At 37.4% G+C, this 18719-nt stretch overlaps 1 protein-coding gene across 2 annotated transcripts; it reads right to left on the bottom strand.

Annotated features, from left to right (window-relative positions):
* Nucleotides 1–184: 184 nt before the first annotated feature.
* Nucleotides 185–17482, bottom strand: LOC105674697 (supervillin-like). 2 transcript variants are annotated; one of them, XM_012371204.2, is made up of 24 exons: nucleotides 17139–17482; nucleotides 16637–16822; nucleotides 16232–16393; nucleotides 15512–15588; nucleotides 14744–14873; nucleotides 14231–14438; nucleotides 12840–14138; nucleotides 11299–12020; nucleotides 9908–11191; nucleotides 9511–9609; nucleotides 9034–9202; nucleotides 8672–8826; nucleotides 8309–8550; nucleotides 6636–6840; nucleotides 6409–6560; nucleotides 5513–5977; nucleotides 3261–3411; nucleotides 3017–3171; nucleotides 2639–2911; nucleotides 2136–2259; nucleotides 1796–1990; nucleotides 1197–1474; nucleotides 965–1120; nucleotides 185–775 (listed from the first exon to the last, which is right to left on the bottom strand). In XM_012371204.2, exons 2-24 carry the CDS (start codon nucleotides 16818–16820, stop codon nucleotides 689–691), a joined length of 6972 nt encoding a protein of 2323 aa, XP_012226627.2. In that variant the 5' UTR covers nucleotides 16821–16822; nucleotides 17139–17482; the 3' UTR covers nucleotides 185–688. The 2 variants fall into 2 exon arrangements, with proteins under 2 accessions (XP_012226627.2, XP_067207104.1); XM_067351003.1 differs by having other exon boundaries at nucleotides 12840–14135.
* Nucleotides 17483–18719: the final 1237 nt, after the last annotated feature.

The following is an 18719-nucleotide window of genomic DNA, read 5'->3' as shown; positions in this document are numbered from 1 at the left end:
ATAAATAATAATTGTATTTTTTGAAATTGATTTTCCTTACTTTATTATCCTTTGATGTATTCGAAATATCTGCAATTTTTTTATTTTTAAATATTTTCTTATTTTTTTATATTTTTTCTTTTTTCATTTTTGTTTCAAATAATCCATTTTTTGTAAGGACAAGAAAAAGAAGTCATACAACACGTTATTTTTTTGTGAAATACTATTTAAAAATGCAGAACATGTTATAAATTATAGAAATCTTACACAGATATTACATATGAAGGATTAAGGCGGAACAGCATAGCATTCATTCGCAAATATAAAGAACATACAAATATAAAGAAAATGTTCACAAGCTGATTCGCATGTAATAGGTATTAAAAATATATAATCTGTGTCCAATATGCCTACTATATACCATTATACATATGCATTATAATGCAGATAGTGCTGACAACGTTATTTCCGATCGCGTAGGTTCTTAATCTTCGACTTAATTATTATATTTTATATTATCGATAACATATTCGCTTTCGAAATATTTTTCAAAATGTTTCGTTTTCTATACACAAGTTTCGGCAAAAATACTTTTTTAAATTGAGACCTTCTAGTTCTCAAGTGATAGACATGATGAAACAGTTTACGAAACCACGAATGTTTTGCAAGGATAGCTGCTGATCGTAGCGTAGACAATGGAAGCAATACATCAAAACAGTCCCATTTCTTTCTTCAGATTTACTTGTTTCCAAACTGGAAGCTGTTGAAATTCTTCCTTGCTCATTCCAAACAGCTCCTGTCAAATCGCAGAATATATCATCTTACGTATCTTTTGTTGACATCCATTTTTATACAACTTTATTAATATTTTTATTAATTTAACATGTTTAATGGCAATATTTCGGATAGAAAAATATAATCATGGGACAATATATGGGCAAAACTATTAGTATTTAAGCACTACTGATCAGCACACGATACTAACTTGAAAGTGTTGTTGGGATAAATACAGTTCCAGGCGAGTTGGATCAACTCCGTCGGGTAAAGGTCTTTGTAACAGCTGGGCAGGAGGATATGTGCTTTGCGTCAGGCGAGCCAGTTCATTTTCCGCGGTTAACACTTCTCCTGGATTTCGGCCATCCTGACAATATGTTTAATATAAGTGCAAAAAAAAAGTGATAAACAGAAAAATACGAAATGTGTATTTTTAAACATACCTCCATGTTTAACTCGGCGACATCATCCCGATACGTCCATTCGGGAAAGAGATTTATAAATTGCAATGGCTCCAAACCGGCCCATACTAAGTAGATTGGAAAATTCGTTGTTTGTGTGCTCCGAGTTTTTCGCCAATATCTTATCGCTATCGTCATCGCTGCTCTCCTCTCAGCCTGCCACCGAACAGTTTTGGTTCCGGACTGATCTTCCGTTTCACTATCGGGCCACCATCCTTGCCAAATCCAAATCACGTTCTTGTCGTCCAATAAAAATAAAGCTGAAAGTTGCAGCATTCGATGGAAAAGCTTATAAAAGTTTTCAATGATAAAACTATTGATAGGAACATTTCTGTGTTAAATGTTATAAAACTAGAGCTAGTGGTAAACTAAACTGAAGTTACCATAAACTGTTGAGAAATTTAAAGATGTCCAAAATCAAGATTGAAAGTTTAAGTATTTAAAATCAGACACAATTTTATTAACAATCACGTTTCGCGTTAAACAAAATAAAATAGAACTTTGCAAACATTGTTCTCAAAGTTTTCGATTTCACACGCTTTTTCGAGTTATCTTCTGATGTGCTTTCAAAGATGCGATACCTGGTTGGCTCGCTTGATACAAGTCATCCTGCAGGAAAGGGAATGGCGTCGTGAGGTCCGCACGATGGAGACAAAGTATTTCCGTTGCGCGGAATTTTTGAAAGATGCTCGATAAATGATAAAGCCTTGGAGTATGATCTTGTATTTCAGTTGTTTCCAGCGACCAGTATAACTTTTTATTCACGCCACCTAATGCTGAAAAGAAATTTGTCCCACATCAAGTAATGGTAAATTTAATTTTAGGTTTTCTCTAAGGCTGTTTAAAGGGCAAGCCAAAATCAAGAGAGCCATATATTAAGCGTATAAATTGTGAAATATTAGTTCACTAAAATTTACTCACCGTTATTAAATTCTTCAGGTTCCGAACCCTCTTGAATTTCATATATTTGTACTTCATTTTCTTTCGACAATCCAGCTTCTTCGGGTCGATTCTCTTTCAACTTGTTTGCAGCTTTGATTGCATTCTATAAAAGAAATAATGAAGAAAATAAGAGAAATACCAAAGATAGAAACAAGGTGATATAGACAGAATAGGAGAGCGTATAAAGAGAGAAAAAGACAAAAAAAAAAAAAAAAAAAACACAGAAAGCAACTAATTAAAAAGAGAAAGAAATAGAAGAATAAAGAGCGGAATATAAAAATATATAGACATAAGAGATTAAACTTGTAAATCAATATTTTAAATTAAAAAATTGTAGCTTTTAAAAAATATCGAACCACAAAATTAGATATGAGAACTAATGCCGCAATTTTGAACTTTGATTGTATGCGTATATTAATTAAATTATTGTAGTGTGCGTATTAATTACATTAAAACACAGAATATGATTGTAGACAATATACCTCTCTGATGTGGCGCAACGAGTGGTTCCCATGCCAGATGTATATTTTCGCATTTTTGGTATCCAGCAGCAGAAAGGAACCTCTACTTCTCAATTGTCGAGTGCTGCAAGGGATCTCGATCAAAAATACCTCAGACTCCAAGGTACCTCGACAAATGTAGAATCTCCATCGTTTCTCGACTTTCTTCTCAGATTTCTTACCAGTGTGCACCACCATCCTTCCGCAGAATAAATTTAAGAATACAGCCGGTTCGTGTCCTTGGACAATGCGAACCTGCAAACGTACGTAGTGTCGGGCGTTTTTCTTCTCATTCTCTTGTCACAATATTTCACTTTGAAATTTTTAATGGCAGACGCTGATTGCGTCTTATCTCCTTACCTGAGGTACCCTTTGATCACTGTCCAATTCAACCGTTAGCAACGCTGCGGCACCCCGTTCATTCAAGGACGCGTGCCGGCCTTGCCAAATAAAATATACAGACCTGTCGCGACCCTTTGCCGAGTGTTTAGACGGCAGACCACTCAATTCTCGGCCTACGGTCACAAGAGACAAAATAAAACCGAAATTATATTGTAACATATATACGTATATACGTTGCAGAACAACTCAATAAGAGGCTCACCGGTAATCGTGACGGAATACGTCCACTGAACGATATAGCTGTCACCAGAATAGAATTGGCCAATGGACGAGCCATCTAAACGCGTATGCGAGAATTCATCAATGTACCACACCATCACGCATGTCGTAGCGATGACATATTCTTTCCTTAACTAGAATCGAATGAAATCACTGATTAGTTTCAGTCGATTATAAAAGGCGCTAATTTATCGCGATATTCTGATTAATATAGTTTCAAAATTAATATACAGGGTAGACCATTTTATTCAATACACGCAAATATCTCGAAAAGGAGAAGTTTTTTCAGAAAAATGTTTCAGATAAAAGTTGTAGGGTTTTAAGTGGTGCATTAGACAGAAATATTATATCATTCTCTTTCTCTCTTACTCTACCATAACTTTCAAGTCTCATAACTCGAAAAGTTTTTAACGAAAAATAACTTCATTACAGTGTTTTGAAAAGCCCTCGAGATCGACTACAGGAAAATGCAATAAAAAATAGGGATTTTTATTTGAAAATTTCAAAGTGATTTTTACGTGACCTTAATAGCGCTAGCCAAGGTCACACTGATTTTTCTATCTAATGTGCCATTTAAAACCCTACAACTTTTGTATAAAACATTTTTTTCGAAAATGCTTAGTTTCCGAAATATTAACCCATTAAGGACCAAACGGACGTTTTTTCGTGGCTTTTTTCAGCGGCTGTTTTTTCTACTAAACCGGTCCAAAAAGTTCTAAAACAATCATTTCTGATGTAAAATTTATTGAACTTTCAGAATCTGTCTTCAGAATTTTTCCAAAATACGATCCGAAAAAGTTATGTTTGTTTATTTAAAAAAAAAACCCGATTTTTTACTCTTTTTTTACACATTTACACTTTTTTTTAATCGATATTTTCGCATCGAAATCGGATGAGGATATCTCTGGGAAGTGAAAATCTTGCGTCCATGGACCCTAAGCTTCAAAATGTATGGGTAAGTATTTTGAAATTAAAGATGGCGACGTCTAATATGGCGGTCCAAAGCCATTAATGTTATGCTTTTTTCGATTATTCCGAGCACAACAATTTCTTTTGATGAATTCCCAATGAAAATGGGTCTACTAAGGTTTTTTGGGTCGCTGATTACAAATCTCAACAGATTTCCTGAATTTAAGATGGCGGATCCAACATGGCGGACAAAAATTCTCAAAATTGTTCTATTTTTATAAAAATTTGTATATAGGTGTGTTTTGGATCGCTGATTACGAATCTGTTATCAGATTTCCCGAATTCAAGATAGCGGACAAAAATTCTCAAAATGGTTCAATTTTTATACAAATTTGTATATAAGGGTTTTTTGGGTCGCTGATTATGAATCTGTTATCAGATTTCCCGAATTCAAGATGGCGGACGGAATAAAAATTTTGAGAATTTTCGTCCGCCATGTTGGATCCGCCATTTTAAATTCGGAAAATCTGATAACAGATTCATAATCAGCGACCCAAAAAACCCCTATATACAAATTTGTATAAAAATTGAACCATTTTGAGAATTTTCGTCCGCCGTCTTGAATTCGGGAAATCTGATAACAGATTTATAATCAGCGATCCAAAAATCCCTTATATACAAATTTTTATAAAAATTGAACAATTTTGAGAATTTTCGTCCGCCATCTTGAATTCAGGAAATCTGATAAAAGATTTGTAATCAGCGACCCAAAAAACCTCAGTAGACCCATTTTCATTGGGAATTCATCAAAAGAAATTGTTGTGCTCGGAATAATCAAAAAAAGCGTAACATAATGGCTTTGGACCACCATATTGGACGTCGCCATCTTTAATTTCAAAATACTCACCCATACATTTTGAAGCTTAGGGTCCATGAACGCAAGATTTTCACTTTCGAGAGATATCCTCATCCGATTTCAATGCAAAAATATCGATTAAAAAAAATGTTGGATTGAAAAAAATCGAGATTTTTTAAAAATAAACAAACATAACTTTTTCGGGTCGCATTTTGGAAAAATTTTGAAGGCAAATTCTGAAAGTTCAATAAATTTTACGTCAGAAATAATTGTTTAGAATTTTTTCCGGACCGGTTTAGTAGAAAAAACAGCCGCTGAAAAAAGCCACGAAAAAACGTCCGTTTAGTCCTTAATGGGTTAAGGGGTCCTGGCACTTTCCGAACACCCTGTATATACCTTGTGTTTTCACATTTGGCAAGGTAAGAAAGAAAGAAATATTGCACTCAACTAATAAAAAAGCATCAAATTACCTCATTATCATAGCAACCAATGCCTCTACCCAAATGACAACCTTCTAAAACCAGATCGACCGGAGTGGTGTTCGGTAACCACATATCATCGCTATCATCCAAATGCACCGTTGTAGCGCCGTCCATTTGTCGCGCGCTATCCTTCCGGCCTCGTGCTTTCACATTCGCAACAATATTAGGCCAGTCGAGAAACTTCTCCCGGAAAAGTATCGTTTCGACGTGTTGAGTTAACTTGGCGAGCAGACACCATTCGGGCCTGCTTTTGGCGGATTTTGTGAGCGGAGCCGCGTTGCTTCGATTACCGATCACGCGGGCCGCGTCAATCGGACAAGCGACACACTCGCTATAATCATATCCATTATTCCACATCTCTGTAGCAAGTTGCGTGGCAAGCCTCTTCTTCTCTGCCGAGACTCCTTTACCGTTCCAAATGTACATCTCGGTGCCAAAATCGAATACTAGAATCTTTGAGAAAAACAGAAAAATGTATATATGACGTAACTGTTCTTTTAGGAAACTTTTCAGAATTTTTCAATAAACTTAAGTCAGTTTGTATAAAAAAAAAAAACAGTTTCCGAAACAGGGTTGGAGAACAAAAACTCGTTAAATTTTTCGACCACGACTGTCGAAAACACAAGAAATAATCATCTTGTTAAAAAAAATTTACTCTTTTACGCACGTTATCAAAAACGCGCAAATTTGAAAAATTCTAGCTTTAGAAAAAGAGAGATAAAGATAGGATCACCAACAAATTTCTCGTTCAGACGTGCCCGAAACATGTTCTGGAAACTTTGTACGCAATTAAATTTTTGAATTATTAATCAAGAAAAAAAATTATATATATAACTTAACTCAGTATAACAAATGGAATCCTGATTTTGCAAATAATAAATTACCTTGTTTTTATCGAGCATTTCTATTTTGGGAAGCGTGCCCCATAACTTTTCGCGAGGCACCAATTGTTCGTTCTTCAATTCATACACCATATTTGTATCGATAATAGCGGATTCATACAACTCATCCTCATCGGGATTGCCAGCCTCGGTAACTGTATCAGTAATGCATCATTAACAAGCAATAAAAACGTATTGAATGTTATAAAGAAAAACTGGTGAAAAGATACCATTTAATCTTCCACCATCGCGCACACCAAGATAATGCCAAAACTTTTCAACTTGATTCCTCGTACAAATGAGTTTGTCTTCATTTATAGTGATAACTTGAGTAGCTTGACAACCTAGATCTTTTTGCTGTTGAATACTTAATGCGATCTCGGCGGCACGGGTTTTCTCAATAACATTGCTGTATTTCCCGACATAATTAAAAACCTGTAATTTGTTGAGTTTCATCAGTAAAGAAGAAGAGTGAAGAGTATACAAGTATATATAAACTACGCGTCAAAATTAAGGGATAGAAAATTTTGGATCGATTTTTGGGTGTTTTTTGAGCGGTTGTATCTTCGCGAAAAATGGACGAAAAAAATATTTTAAAAAAACATTTTGAAGCTTGAATCTTCGAAGAAAACTCCCGTATCATCATTTTTAACTGAGTTATCCTCTATTGAACGGACCAATCCGGAAATGAAAAAAATTTCCCCAAATTGAACAACGTGCATGGACCAGAAAAATTTTTTTTGTCAAAAATCGATTCGACGACGTTAAAGCTCATACAATTCTCAACAATTTGCTTTTTTAGTGAATGCTGTGCGATTTTTTTTGACCGAGTTATTGGCGGTTAAAGCAAAATTGGTACCTTCAACTTTAAACATCCGTAGCTCCGGAACAAATTGTCGTACGACATTCACCATGAGCTTTTTGGAAAGTTCAAAGTCTCCCTATAAGACGCTCTCTTCAGAATTTCGATCTGACATTTTTTTTATTTATATCGATTGTAAAAACGTGTTAAAAATGGTGTTTTTCTCTTTTTTCATTCACCTGAGCGGCACTTCGTGAAAAATGATTGAAACCCCTTAGTGTCCACGTTTTTTTTTAGTTAAAGGTATGCCCAGTAACCACGCAAAATCCCGAGAGCGCTGGATTTTTCTTTCCTAGTGTTCTGAAGCTCGTAAGTTACGTTAACGTACAAAAATAACTAAAAATCTTTTATTTCGCCCCAAAAATGCCAATAACGCAAAAATTCGAAACATTTTCCATCTGATCATTGATCCTTGCTTGGTTATTTCCACGATAATAAGTCTAATTTCACAAAATATAATTTTCAATACAATAACACGGCAGTTGGCGCGAGCATTTCACCAAGTTTGGCAGCGGATACCGTAAGCAGCGATACGGCGGTGCATAAACATGCATGAGCGCCTAACGGCAGTACTCGGTCAAAAAAAATCGCACAGCATTCACTAAAAAAGCAAATTATTGAGAATTGTGTGAGCTTTAACGTCGTGGAATCGATTTTTGACAAAAAAAATTTTTCTGGTCTATGCACGTTGCCCAATTTGGGGAAGTTTTTTTCATTTCCGGATTGGTCCGTTCAATAGAGGATAACTCAGTTAAAAATGATGATACGGGAGTTTTCTTCGAAGATTCAAGCTTCAAAACGCTTTTTTTAAATATTTTTTTCGTCCATTTTTCGCAGAGATACAGCCGCTCAAAAAACACCCAAAAATCAACCCGAAATTTTCTATCCCTTAATTTTGACGCGTAGTGTATATTCGATTCGAGCCTAATCTGATTTCATTTGTATCGTTATTCGATATTATCATCAATACGTGATATTTATCGCTGCTTCGTTGTTGAAAAGATGAGAGAGCAGCGCGCGTGTTATACTACATATATGTACCTCAGATTTCGTCACCAATATGTAATTATCACCGCTATTGATACTCTCGGCGACAGGCTCGACCAGTCTGGCTTGAACGTGGCGTCTTCCTTTAATCAATATCAGCATTACGTCTTTATACGGCTGCAATTTGTTTGTTGATATGCCGATTTCCGTTACATTTCTCAAAGTCACTGTGCTAAAATCTTCAGTAGAAGCCAAACCGGCAAGAGCCTCGACGGTGAAAGACGAGCTCTTGGTGACTAGAAGATCGGTCGAAAATTTCAATCTTTATTCATCTAACTCAGAACGTGTAAAATCTGCGTCACAATTAATACAATTGATACAATTGATACGACGTGGCGTGAAAATGTATATACCCACTCTTTACACTCAAGCTGTTGAGCATTCTCGCAGCCACATCCGTATGAATTTCGGTATATTCTGACCTCAAATCAGTGCGTGCCGCGAGAACTTTGAGAGGATTTTTAGAGGTTGCTCGTCGACGTTGCATTCGTATGTTCCGCTTTTGCACTAATCTGTGAAGAAAATAATTCGCGCTGTAGCTATATTTGCATACACATACTAACAGTTCTTTTAAACAGTTCTTTTAAACAGTTCTTTCAATCAACTTTTTCTTGCTCTCTTCTGTTTTGTGCTCTTTTTCCTTTCATATCTCTAATAAGAGATTCATTATTATAATTCTTTGCTCATTTTTACGGATAATGGTAAAAGCGGAAATTTACAATTCAGAGTGTGGTGCAACTATATTGAAGGCATTCTCATCTAAATCGAGACACTCGGTCCCGCACTTTTCCAGCGACACACCGCTAAAGAAAGAGGTGAACGTTTCGTCGTCCATTTTAGGTACTGAAACAGTCGGCGACAAGACATGCTCCGTTTTACATTCTTCACCTATAAATTACAATAAACTAATTTCATTAAATACAAATTCTTGGCGCGTTTTGATTATAGAGGAAAATTGCGCATTTATCCTTAATCTAGCTGTTTAGTTTGGAACGCGAGCTTACACGAGCTGTCCCAGAAGATTTACACAGCGCAGTTGCAATGATTATTGGAATATAATGTTGCAATTTGCGACAACTTTCGTATATAACTCTGTCGGTATCCTTCGGGACAGCGCGAGTCGTCGACGTAAAATGCAATAAGCATACACAAGACGTGATTTTGAAGAATTTTTTTAACTGAAATCGCGTACTAACCGCTATCGTCGCTCACGGGTTCCGAGAAGCTCGTACGCGTGGCAGAAGACCAATCTTTGCACGGACTAGTAGGAGTCGATACTGCGCCGTCGTTACATACTGAAAAGATGCTTGATGGTTAACAATTGCTTACGTCTTATTACAAAGCGGGAAGTAAATTGAAATCTCTTATTAATTGAACCTCTTGCTAGAGAAACAGTCGAATACTGCCTAGGCAATACAATTATTTAAACAGGAACACGTCTGAAAGATGATCTAAATCTTTGAGATCGATCTTCCGGCCGGTCGAAATTCGTCAGACCTCCTCCAGCCGAAAGCTAAACCTTTGACAAGTTTTCTAAATGCAGTTCTCTTTTACAGAGAAAGTTTTATTTCGCTCGGAAAACTTTGTCTTTACCTTTCCTCGTTTTCAACCATTGCGAGCGCGATGCTTGTTTCTTCTGGCTCGGAACATTCGCCGTGGCTTTCGAGAGAAACGGCGTATCAACGTCTTTCGATTGAGTTACTTTCATTTTTCCAGCGACGGTGAAGTTGATCGCGTCCGGCGTCACGACTCTAGTCTTCCAGCCTTCCATAGCGGACTCTAGTTTACCAATACAGTCGGCCAGCACGTTCGACTTAATCGTCGTCGTGTTCTCTTTTAAATCCTTCAACGACGACGCGCCGCACGATTCCTCAGTTCGGCCGCCGGCCATGCGTTGTTTCCAGTTCGTGCTACCGTTGTGACGTAGCGCGGCCAGCCGATCGGCGATACTTACACTCGGCGTGTCGCTCGTCTCTATCGACGCTATCACTTGCGTCGCGCTGCGACATCGTTCCGGTGAAGGCAAACCATGTTGCGCGACGCGCTTCTCATTCGTAACAGCGCGCTGCACCTGGCGATCGGCGAGGGACGACGATGCACGCTCATTATCATCATCGTCGTCCTGCTTCGCCGTCTCCTTCTTTCCCCCCTCGTCGCCATCTTTTCCTTGGTCGTCGCTCCCATTGTTACAGTACTTATCTTCGTCGTCATTATTGTTGCCACTGCCATCTAATGGCCGATTCGGCTTGGCCGCCAACGCATTATCACGGCACTTATCGCTGTTTTTTCTCGCTACGCTACTCGAAATTGTGTCAATCTTGCACTTGGTCCGATCCGAAGGGATTTCTTCGTTCCAAAATATTGCAGTTTTATGGGAAGGCACTGTAGCTTCGTTTTCCTGGGCGTCCTTGAACGCAATCGTACACGTATCGTCGCGAGAGTAAAGTTGTAAATTATGTTGTGTGATATTGGTCATTCCATTGGAACTATTTAATTTCTCGCAAAACTTGACGATTTCGCTGCTCAAGTTTTGCTTCTCGTTACCACACGCGCCCCTCTCGCTTTTTGATGCAGCTACGTCAACGACATTTACAGTCTGACCGGACTTGAAGCAAGGATTACTCTTGAGAATAGAACGCGGGTACACGTCGCAACTCGGCAAGGTCGCCGCCGATTGCTCCGAGTCTTCGCACTCTCTCTTCAGCATAGACTTCACCAACTTTGTACCCGACGGTTCGAAATTTTTGGCACACGACAGATTCTGCATATAACCAGTGGATGACTTTAAAATACTTTTCGGTAAATCGTGCTGGGACATTATTGTAAGCGACGACGTAAGCGACGTTGTAAACGCTTTCTGGCTTTCGTTCGAGCACCCTGAAAGAAAAACAAACATGTTGTTTAATAGTCATCGATATATGTGCGTCAACGTTTCACGAGCGGCACAAATATAAATTATATAAATCCGCCGTTGTGATACTTGCCTTCAACATTTGAGGTTTGAGTTTGATGATTCGCGTTGAGCGATGACAATCGGGACGCGACCTCAACCTCCTTGGATGTTACAGGCTGTGTTTTGTAACGAGTGGACGGTCGTCTCTTCTGAGTGAGCTTCTCCGGATACGCGACATTCATTGCGGCAGTGTCCGTGGTCGCGATCTTTTGGTCGAAGAGTCGCACGCGTTCGGCCAAACTCAGCTTGGACGGCTCCGGTTCGTCGTCGGGCGTTCCCGCAACGCTCAATGCAGCATTGCGCTGATTTTGTAGGACCGCTTCGCGCACTTCTTGGAAAGTTACCGGCTGAGTGTTGAATCTTTCGCTGCATTGCACTTTACGTTCGCGATAACGTTGCATGCCGTACGACAATCTTTGCGTGACTAAATGCTGAGAGCAGTTTTCCGCAGCGGCAGTGTTCACCTTCTCTTGCAGAGTCTTGAAATATTGTGTCATTTTCGACACGCTGTTGCTGCGACGAACGGTGGTGTAATCCTCGTAATCTCTCTGCGCGTCTTCCACAGTCTCCTTCCTGTCGGTCGCCTGACCGAGAGTTCCCATCGCGTCGCAGTCGTTTGCGCCGTCGGCGCCGATCTTCGCCAAGTGTGCACGCGAGTCTGCTTTATTCTTCTCTTCCATAGCGCTCGTGTCATTCGCTTCAGTTTTACTGAATTCTTCGCACAACAGCTCACTTTCTTTAATCACACCGGAACTGAAAAAGATACATATTGTGATACATGTGCTAATACTAACAATTTACATGAATAATTAATTCGTTTGATTTCTTTTAAAGCCGAGACAACACTGTGACAGCTCCGTTTATTCACAAATGCGTCGCATACAACTGTCTCCAATTTTTGGCGCTTTTGAGAAGCACTAGATGATCTATAATTAAACTTGGCACGAAATCAAAGCCTCACTAAATTCGCGTATCACTGTAGAAACTGCAAAAGATTAATCAAGCTTCAAATCAAACGTCGTGCATTACAACAAAATTTTCTTCACATAAAAGAGTCGCAATTGATTGCATTCTTTGATGGAAGTGCAAAGAATAAAAATTGTGCAAATAGGAATTTTACATTCAAATAGGAAAAGTTAAAAACTCCTCTCCATATATAAGAAAAATTCAATAAAATTGTTATTACGCGCCCTTAAGAATTATATTTAACGTTCAACTAAAAGAAATATCCTTTCTACAAGTCTGAACAGGTCAATATGAGCCTGGGAGAATCATTAATGACGAGTTATTCTGAGAAACAAATAAAACTTGTGCGCTGATTATACTGAATCACTATGATTCAGATCTTTGTGCCGCGGTGCCTAAGAATACAATTTGTTCATAAACATATAAATTCCAAAACAATTTAATAAAAAATCTTTAACATATTCGCTTTTATATCTAGTTATGTTTATATTGTTAAAACTCTCAAATAATGCAAACGTCATTAATGTGCACGCGATCGTAACTCAACTCGGGTTTTAACAACTATTATTCTCTCATACTAATCTATAAACTGGTAAACATAGATACCTATCCGTCATGTAGGAGATCTCACTGGGTCGGTCGGTCGTGAGACAACGACGTGGAATCGTCGAGGTACGCGACACATCGATCGGCGAGCTGGATTCGAGAGATCTTCGTTTCGCCAGCACACGAATCGATTCCGCGCAGTCATCGCTGTTAGCGGATCGCACATGACCCACGGACTGAGCTCTCTTTCGCAAAAACGAGTCCGCCGCCTGATCGCGCGCGTCTTCGTGGTAGCGATTGCCGCCGCCGCCGCCGCCGCCGCCGCCAGTTTGCTTCAGTATAGGTCGTACACTCTCGACTTCGGTCGTCCTGTTCTTCAGCGCCGACAGCTTTCGCGGTGAAATCGACTCCGCCTCGTAACCGCCTTCTTCGTACGAATTCTTCCGCGAGGACTTGAGGATCGTCTTCTTCGGTCTATCATGCTCGTGTTCGTCAGATTCGGTACTCGACTTTTTCTTCAGTATAGGCCGAGGCTCGAGCGACAAGACGTCACCCCCGATGAATTCCTCCCTGCCGTATTTCTTTTTCAATATCGGACGAACTTCGGACCCTTCGAGACCGTCGGAAATGAGACTCGTGCTTGTACACGCGATCGTGCTTTCACTCGCATTCGCGCTCGCAGCGTCCGATGTTACATGATGATTGGTTGCGTGATGATTCCCGCTGTTGACGCGCACGCTATTGGCGAGTTTTCGCTTCAGGATACTCTGCGGCTCCGGCGATCCCAATGCCGACCGATGAAACTCTCTGTCGTCTTCTCTGGACGATTTGCGTTTCAATATAGAGGCAAGCTGCTGATCAGGGCTCTGATCTCTCTTGACAATCTCGTCCAGCGATGATCGCCTCTGATTCTTCAGGATTGGCCGAAATTCTGAATAGATATTGTCGGCGAAGGAAACGTCGGGAGAGCAGCTGCGACGACGCAATATTTCGTTTTCATCTAAACTGCTGCGCTTCTTCAAAATACCGTGTTTCTTGCGGGAAATTGGTTCTGTGACGGAAGGCGAGAACGTTACTGGCGACGGGGTGTGAGAAGAACCACTCGACGACGCTTGCCGATCGCCTTCTTCGCCGTCGATCGCTTTATGCTTTAGGATTGAAACTGGCGCGTGTCTCGAAACTGTCGACTTTTTTGGCGACACTGGCGTCTTCTCAGCGACACTATGCACGTTCTCAGGCGAGTTATTTGTGCAGCTCATTGTTGTAGATGCGAGTCTTTCCACACGTTCTATCGTGGCTCGCGTTAGCGCCGTTAGCACGTCCACTCTTCGTGAAATCTCCGAGTCGCCTACATCGCTGCTGGAGAACAAAAGTCAGTTTTAACAATCTTCATTTAAACGACAGACTTATCTATTCTCGCTAGCGTATATCTTTATTATGTATATATATACCTAGGTTGTTGTCGTGCAATCGAGCGCTTTGTGGTCGCGACAGAAGATGACGGGCAAGTTTTAGAGAGAGTCACTTTCGAATTAGTGTACTTCCTACGTGGACTCGCGGCTTGCCGATTATCACAGGAGTCAGCAGGACTGGATACCATTTCAGTTACCGGATCTTGTTTAAAGGATTGTCTCCTAGAACGCCTCTCACTTGACTCGGCTAAAAATTATATCAAAACATTGAGGAAAGTGCGTTTAGTACAAAACTATCTTTCAATATTTTACTTGCAACTCGCTTATTAACGTATCAAGAGCGCGATTGTGACATTAAATATTGCATATAAAAATTTTCTTTACAATAATACAGCTAGAGCACAAACTGATAAATATATTGAAATAAAAAGAATACAAGAAAATGCCAAATATTTGGATCTTTAAAATTTTATGCCTCAAAAAATAGTTTCTCCTGCAATTACAATTTTATATCGATTAATCTCGTTTGCACTCCATTGATAAATTCCCTACCTTCACTTAAATGATCAGTAGGCGTTGCTTCCACATGACGCGATCTATTTAAGTAAGACTTGCGTTTATAGTTTTTATCTCTCTCCTTCACAGAATTCATAATGCCACCGTCTAAAGATGTGGAATTTTTCTGTACACAGATACACATACATTATGTTTATATATATATTGCATACTTTTCCCTCTCCCGCTCTCCTTTTTTGTGCGTGCACACACATAACATACATACAAGATATACTTGTAAAGCTACATAACTTGTCAATTATTTTGTTAAAGCATTGTTAAAGTCATTTTAGAATAAATAAAAAATAATTAGATATATATATATACACTATATATTATTATCACATGACACATAATTTATTGTCAGTCTAGAAATTAATTTCTAAACATTTTAATTTAAAAAAGTATAAAGTTTATGTAATACTAAATGATCTCATTCACTAAATATAAAACTGTAAGTGACTAACTGAAAATTGCTAGTGTATATAGATACTGCAATGACTCATCAATGAGTCACTAAACAAAGTTTAATAGTTTTTTAGTCAATTTACAATAATTCGTAGAAATATATAGAAAAGAATAATGCTCTTAGTGTAACGTTTTGCTGTACTGTAAACAAGCAATATTTTTTCATCGTTGTAAAAGGTCGATTAATTAATTTGATTCTAATTTTGCAAAGAAAAATTATCTCAAAGTGCCAAGATATATTAATAGATATTATTATTTGATAATTATAATTATGAAATAAGAGCTGCAAATACATACCTGCTTAGCGAATAAACTGTGCCTCTGAGTTCCAGGAACTTCTGATCCAAGTAATCTTTTGGATGATAATGTTACATCTGTTCATATAAGAAAATAATTAATTTGTATGCTTCAATATATTTTTTATTAAAACACGTATTGATTAAATGACATTGTACATGACATTGTGACGAATGTGCTATATAATGATTCAATGAAACTATATGTCAATAAAGGAATTTTACAGACTACAAAGTTTTTCCAGAAAAAAAAATCAGATTTCCAAATATCTCTCTATCAGTTATACAATAAATAATTAACATAGATAAAATATTCATCCAGATTATATTCAGAAATCATAATAAATTGTATCACTAGTTTAAGAATATATAAAGTAAATATATTTAAGAAAAGTTAAAAATTTGTATACTTTTGTATACTTGTATGTACACTTTTATATATTGCTGACAATATAGGACAGTCACATAATATGAAACAATACAGAAACATGTGTTCTATAAAGATGATTCACTTAATCTGATTAATGGCTGCAAATGGTTTTAAATAGTGCAACAAATTTTAAATAAAAACAGCAAAGGTAGAAGACTTTAAATTAATCATTAAATAGACTAAAAAAAAAAAAATGATATAGCAGTGACACTATCTTTCTGCATACCGAAAGAAAAGTGTAGCTTAAAAAAAGAATCTGAATGTATGAATAGATTTGAAACATTCACTTACCACTAGGTGATACTATGGAAGCAGCTCGCAATCTAGAAGTTCTGGTTTCACGAATCGGAGTAGTTTTACAAGATGTTAAATTTTTACAGTTCTCTTTGGACTGTACCTTAGATAATATTTTACCATTCCTCTCTGCTATAAGACTACGATGTTTCTTTTCTACTGTAATAGAAATAAATTTTATACGTTGATGCGTATTTCAAATACCAAACTAAGCACATAAAAATAAGTATTTAAAATAAGAATATAATTATTAAAAAGATTATTACAAGTTAACAATATTGTTGTTTCTTTTTTCAAGATTTTTTGACAAATAATAGATACAAGATATTAAAAATACATTTAAAATTTCACGTTTTAAAAATAAAATATATGACATATACTATCTAAATTCTTACTACTTACTGATATTGGAGGAGCAAGTTGCTACATCTCCTTTCACTGATGACTCGATATTTCTTTTACAACGTATTTCATTATATTGGGAACAAGTACTTTGGTTTACCAAGTGTGTTATACCATTTCCTGTTTCATTCAACAAATTCTCCTCACTAGCTGCCATCAGAACTGTGGCTCCAGCAGCAACCATTACTAAAAGCATTGTATATTTTTATTGTTTCAACCTATCTGTATAATACTATAACTATATATATACAATGGCTATACTGTTTCTTAACTGATCAAATTCCAGTTTTTACAATTTTACAAATACTGGGATTATCTGACAATTATCAATTCTGGGGCAGATTCCATGCATTACAGCTAAACATATGTATCGAGATATGTGTAATTTTGCAGAAGAATGGTAGAGAAATTATGATACTTGTCATAAGAAATACAAAAAAATCTTTTAATATTTCAACTTTGGAGTAGGTAGGTATTACAACTATCAATTTAGTATACTCACTTGATGCGAATTAATACGAGTTTTCTTGCAACGCGGCCATAATTTTACTCTCGAAAGCTTTCGAAAGAAACTGTCAGACAATCGAGAACGTAGCAGATGACGCGTTTATTTACGACTAAGTTATCACAGCTACTTATAAGTACTATACGTATAAAACGAAATAACTTGCGAGATGATTAACTATGCAATTCATATGATAAATTCGCGCAAACCTTTACATCATTTATCTCGAGAATTTATAAAAATCATGAAAATTGATGATTAAATAAAAGAAAACATATCTACAAAAACGGTGTCACTCTAGTGAACTGAACATGTCAATGGGCGCGTTCAGTTAGAGAAACTGTTGAGTTGTCAGTTTATATACACGGCATACACACACGTTGAGAATAGAGACCCTAGAAATCTAGGGTTTCTATTTCCAGAGTCTTTGGTTGAGAATCCATTAAACTACCCACATAAAGGGCTTGTTCGTTTTAGCTGCACTGGGGCAGCTCTGGGTCTGCTCTAAACAAGATAATACAGGACAAACTATTTATCTGTCCTGTATTATCCTGTGTAGAGCAGACCCAGAGCAGCCCCAGTGTAGCTAAAACGAACAAGCCCAATAGGTCTGTTCTTTATAGCTGAACTAGTGCAGCCAGTTCAGCTATAAAGAACAAACCAAAAGTTAGCTGGAAGCAGTGAACTTTATACATACTGGAATGAGCACCGCCGTTAAAAAGTCAGCCGAACTTGTTTGTGAAACAGAAAACCGATAGCATTGAACTATATACCATACTGGAACGAGCACAGGCTACCCCCTCCATTCGACAAAATGGTCAGACAAGGCAGTGACTCGGTACCGGATTTCTCTTTCTATCTCGTCTACTCTCGACTAATAGTAGCTGTGAACACGTGACCAAAACTGTTGGTTAGATAGAGAGATTCGGGTCCGAACAGCTATCTCCATCTGACCGGTCGAGAACAAAGGCGTGCTCGTTCCAGTATGGTATACATTGGGTGTTTACGATAATTCAAGTTCGAGTTAGTTTTACTAGGGCCGAAAAATGAGATAGACATAACCATCTAGAACCTTTATGATTCATGACAACTCGACGCTGTCTTGTACTGCTTGAGTTAAATTCATTGAATTTATTGAGCAAATTTTATTGTAATAGAAAAATGTCATTTATTATTATTATTAATTATATTATTATTAATTTATTAAAAAGTTATACCAAAACATACATACCAACATTATTTGTTTCTTTCATAGACTGATTTGCAGTTGACATTTTTCTATTACAATAAAATTTGCTCAATAAACTCAACAAATTCAATGAATTTAACTCAAGCAATACAAGACAGCGTCGAGTTGTCATAAATCATAAAGGTTCTAGATGGTTATGTCTATCTCATTTTTCGGTCCTAGTGAAACTAACTCGAACTTGAATTATCGTAAACACCCCGTAAACACCCTGAGCAAATTTTATTGTAATAGAAAAATGTCATTTATTATTATTATTAATTATATTATTATTAATTTATTAAAGAAGTATACCAACATACATACCAACATTATTTGTTTCTTTCATAGAC

Source organism: Linepithema humile, chromosome 3, assembly GCF_040581485.1.
Source record: "Linepithema humile isolate Giens D197 chromosome 3, Lhum_UNIL_v1.0, whole genome shotgun sequence".
NCBI classification, from domain to species: domain Eukaryota; kingdom Metazoa; phylum Arthropoda; class Insecta; order Hymenoptera; family Formicidae; genus Linepithema; species Linepithema humile.
This window is presented reverse-complemented; position numbering and strand designations above follow the sequence as displayed.

Excerpts from the sequence above, each read along its gene's own strand:
- LOC105674697 (XM_012371204.2), bottom strand. The coding sequence starts at position 16,820 with ATGGTTGCTGCTGGAGCCACAGTTCTGATGGCAGCTAGTGAGGAGAAT. Across the intron at positions 3,412-5,512 it reads TTGGTTGCTATGATAATGAG|TTAAGGAAAGAATATGTCAT; the intron begins GTAATTTGATGC and ends ATTCGATTCTAG. Across the intron at positions 1,475-1,795 it reads GTATCAAGCGAGCCAACCAG|CTTTATTTTTATTGGACGAC; the intron begins GTATCGCATCTT and ends TGCAACTTTCAG.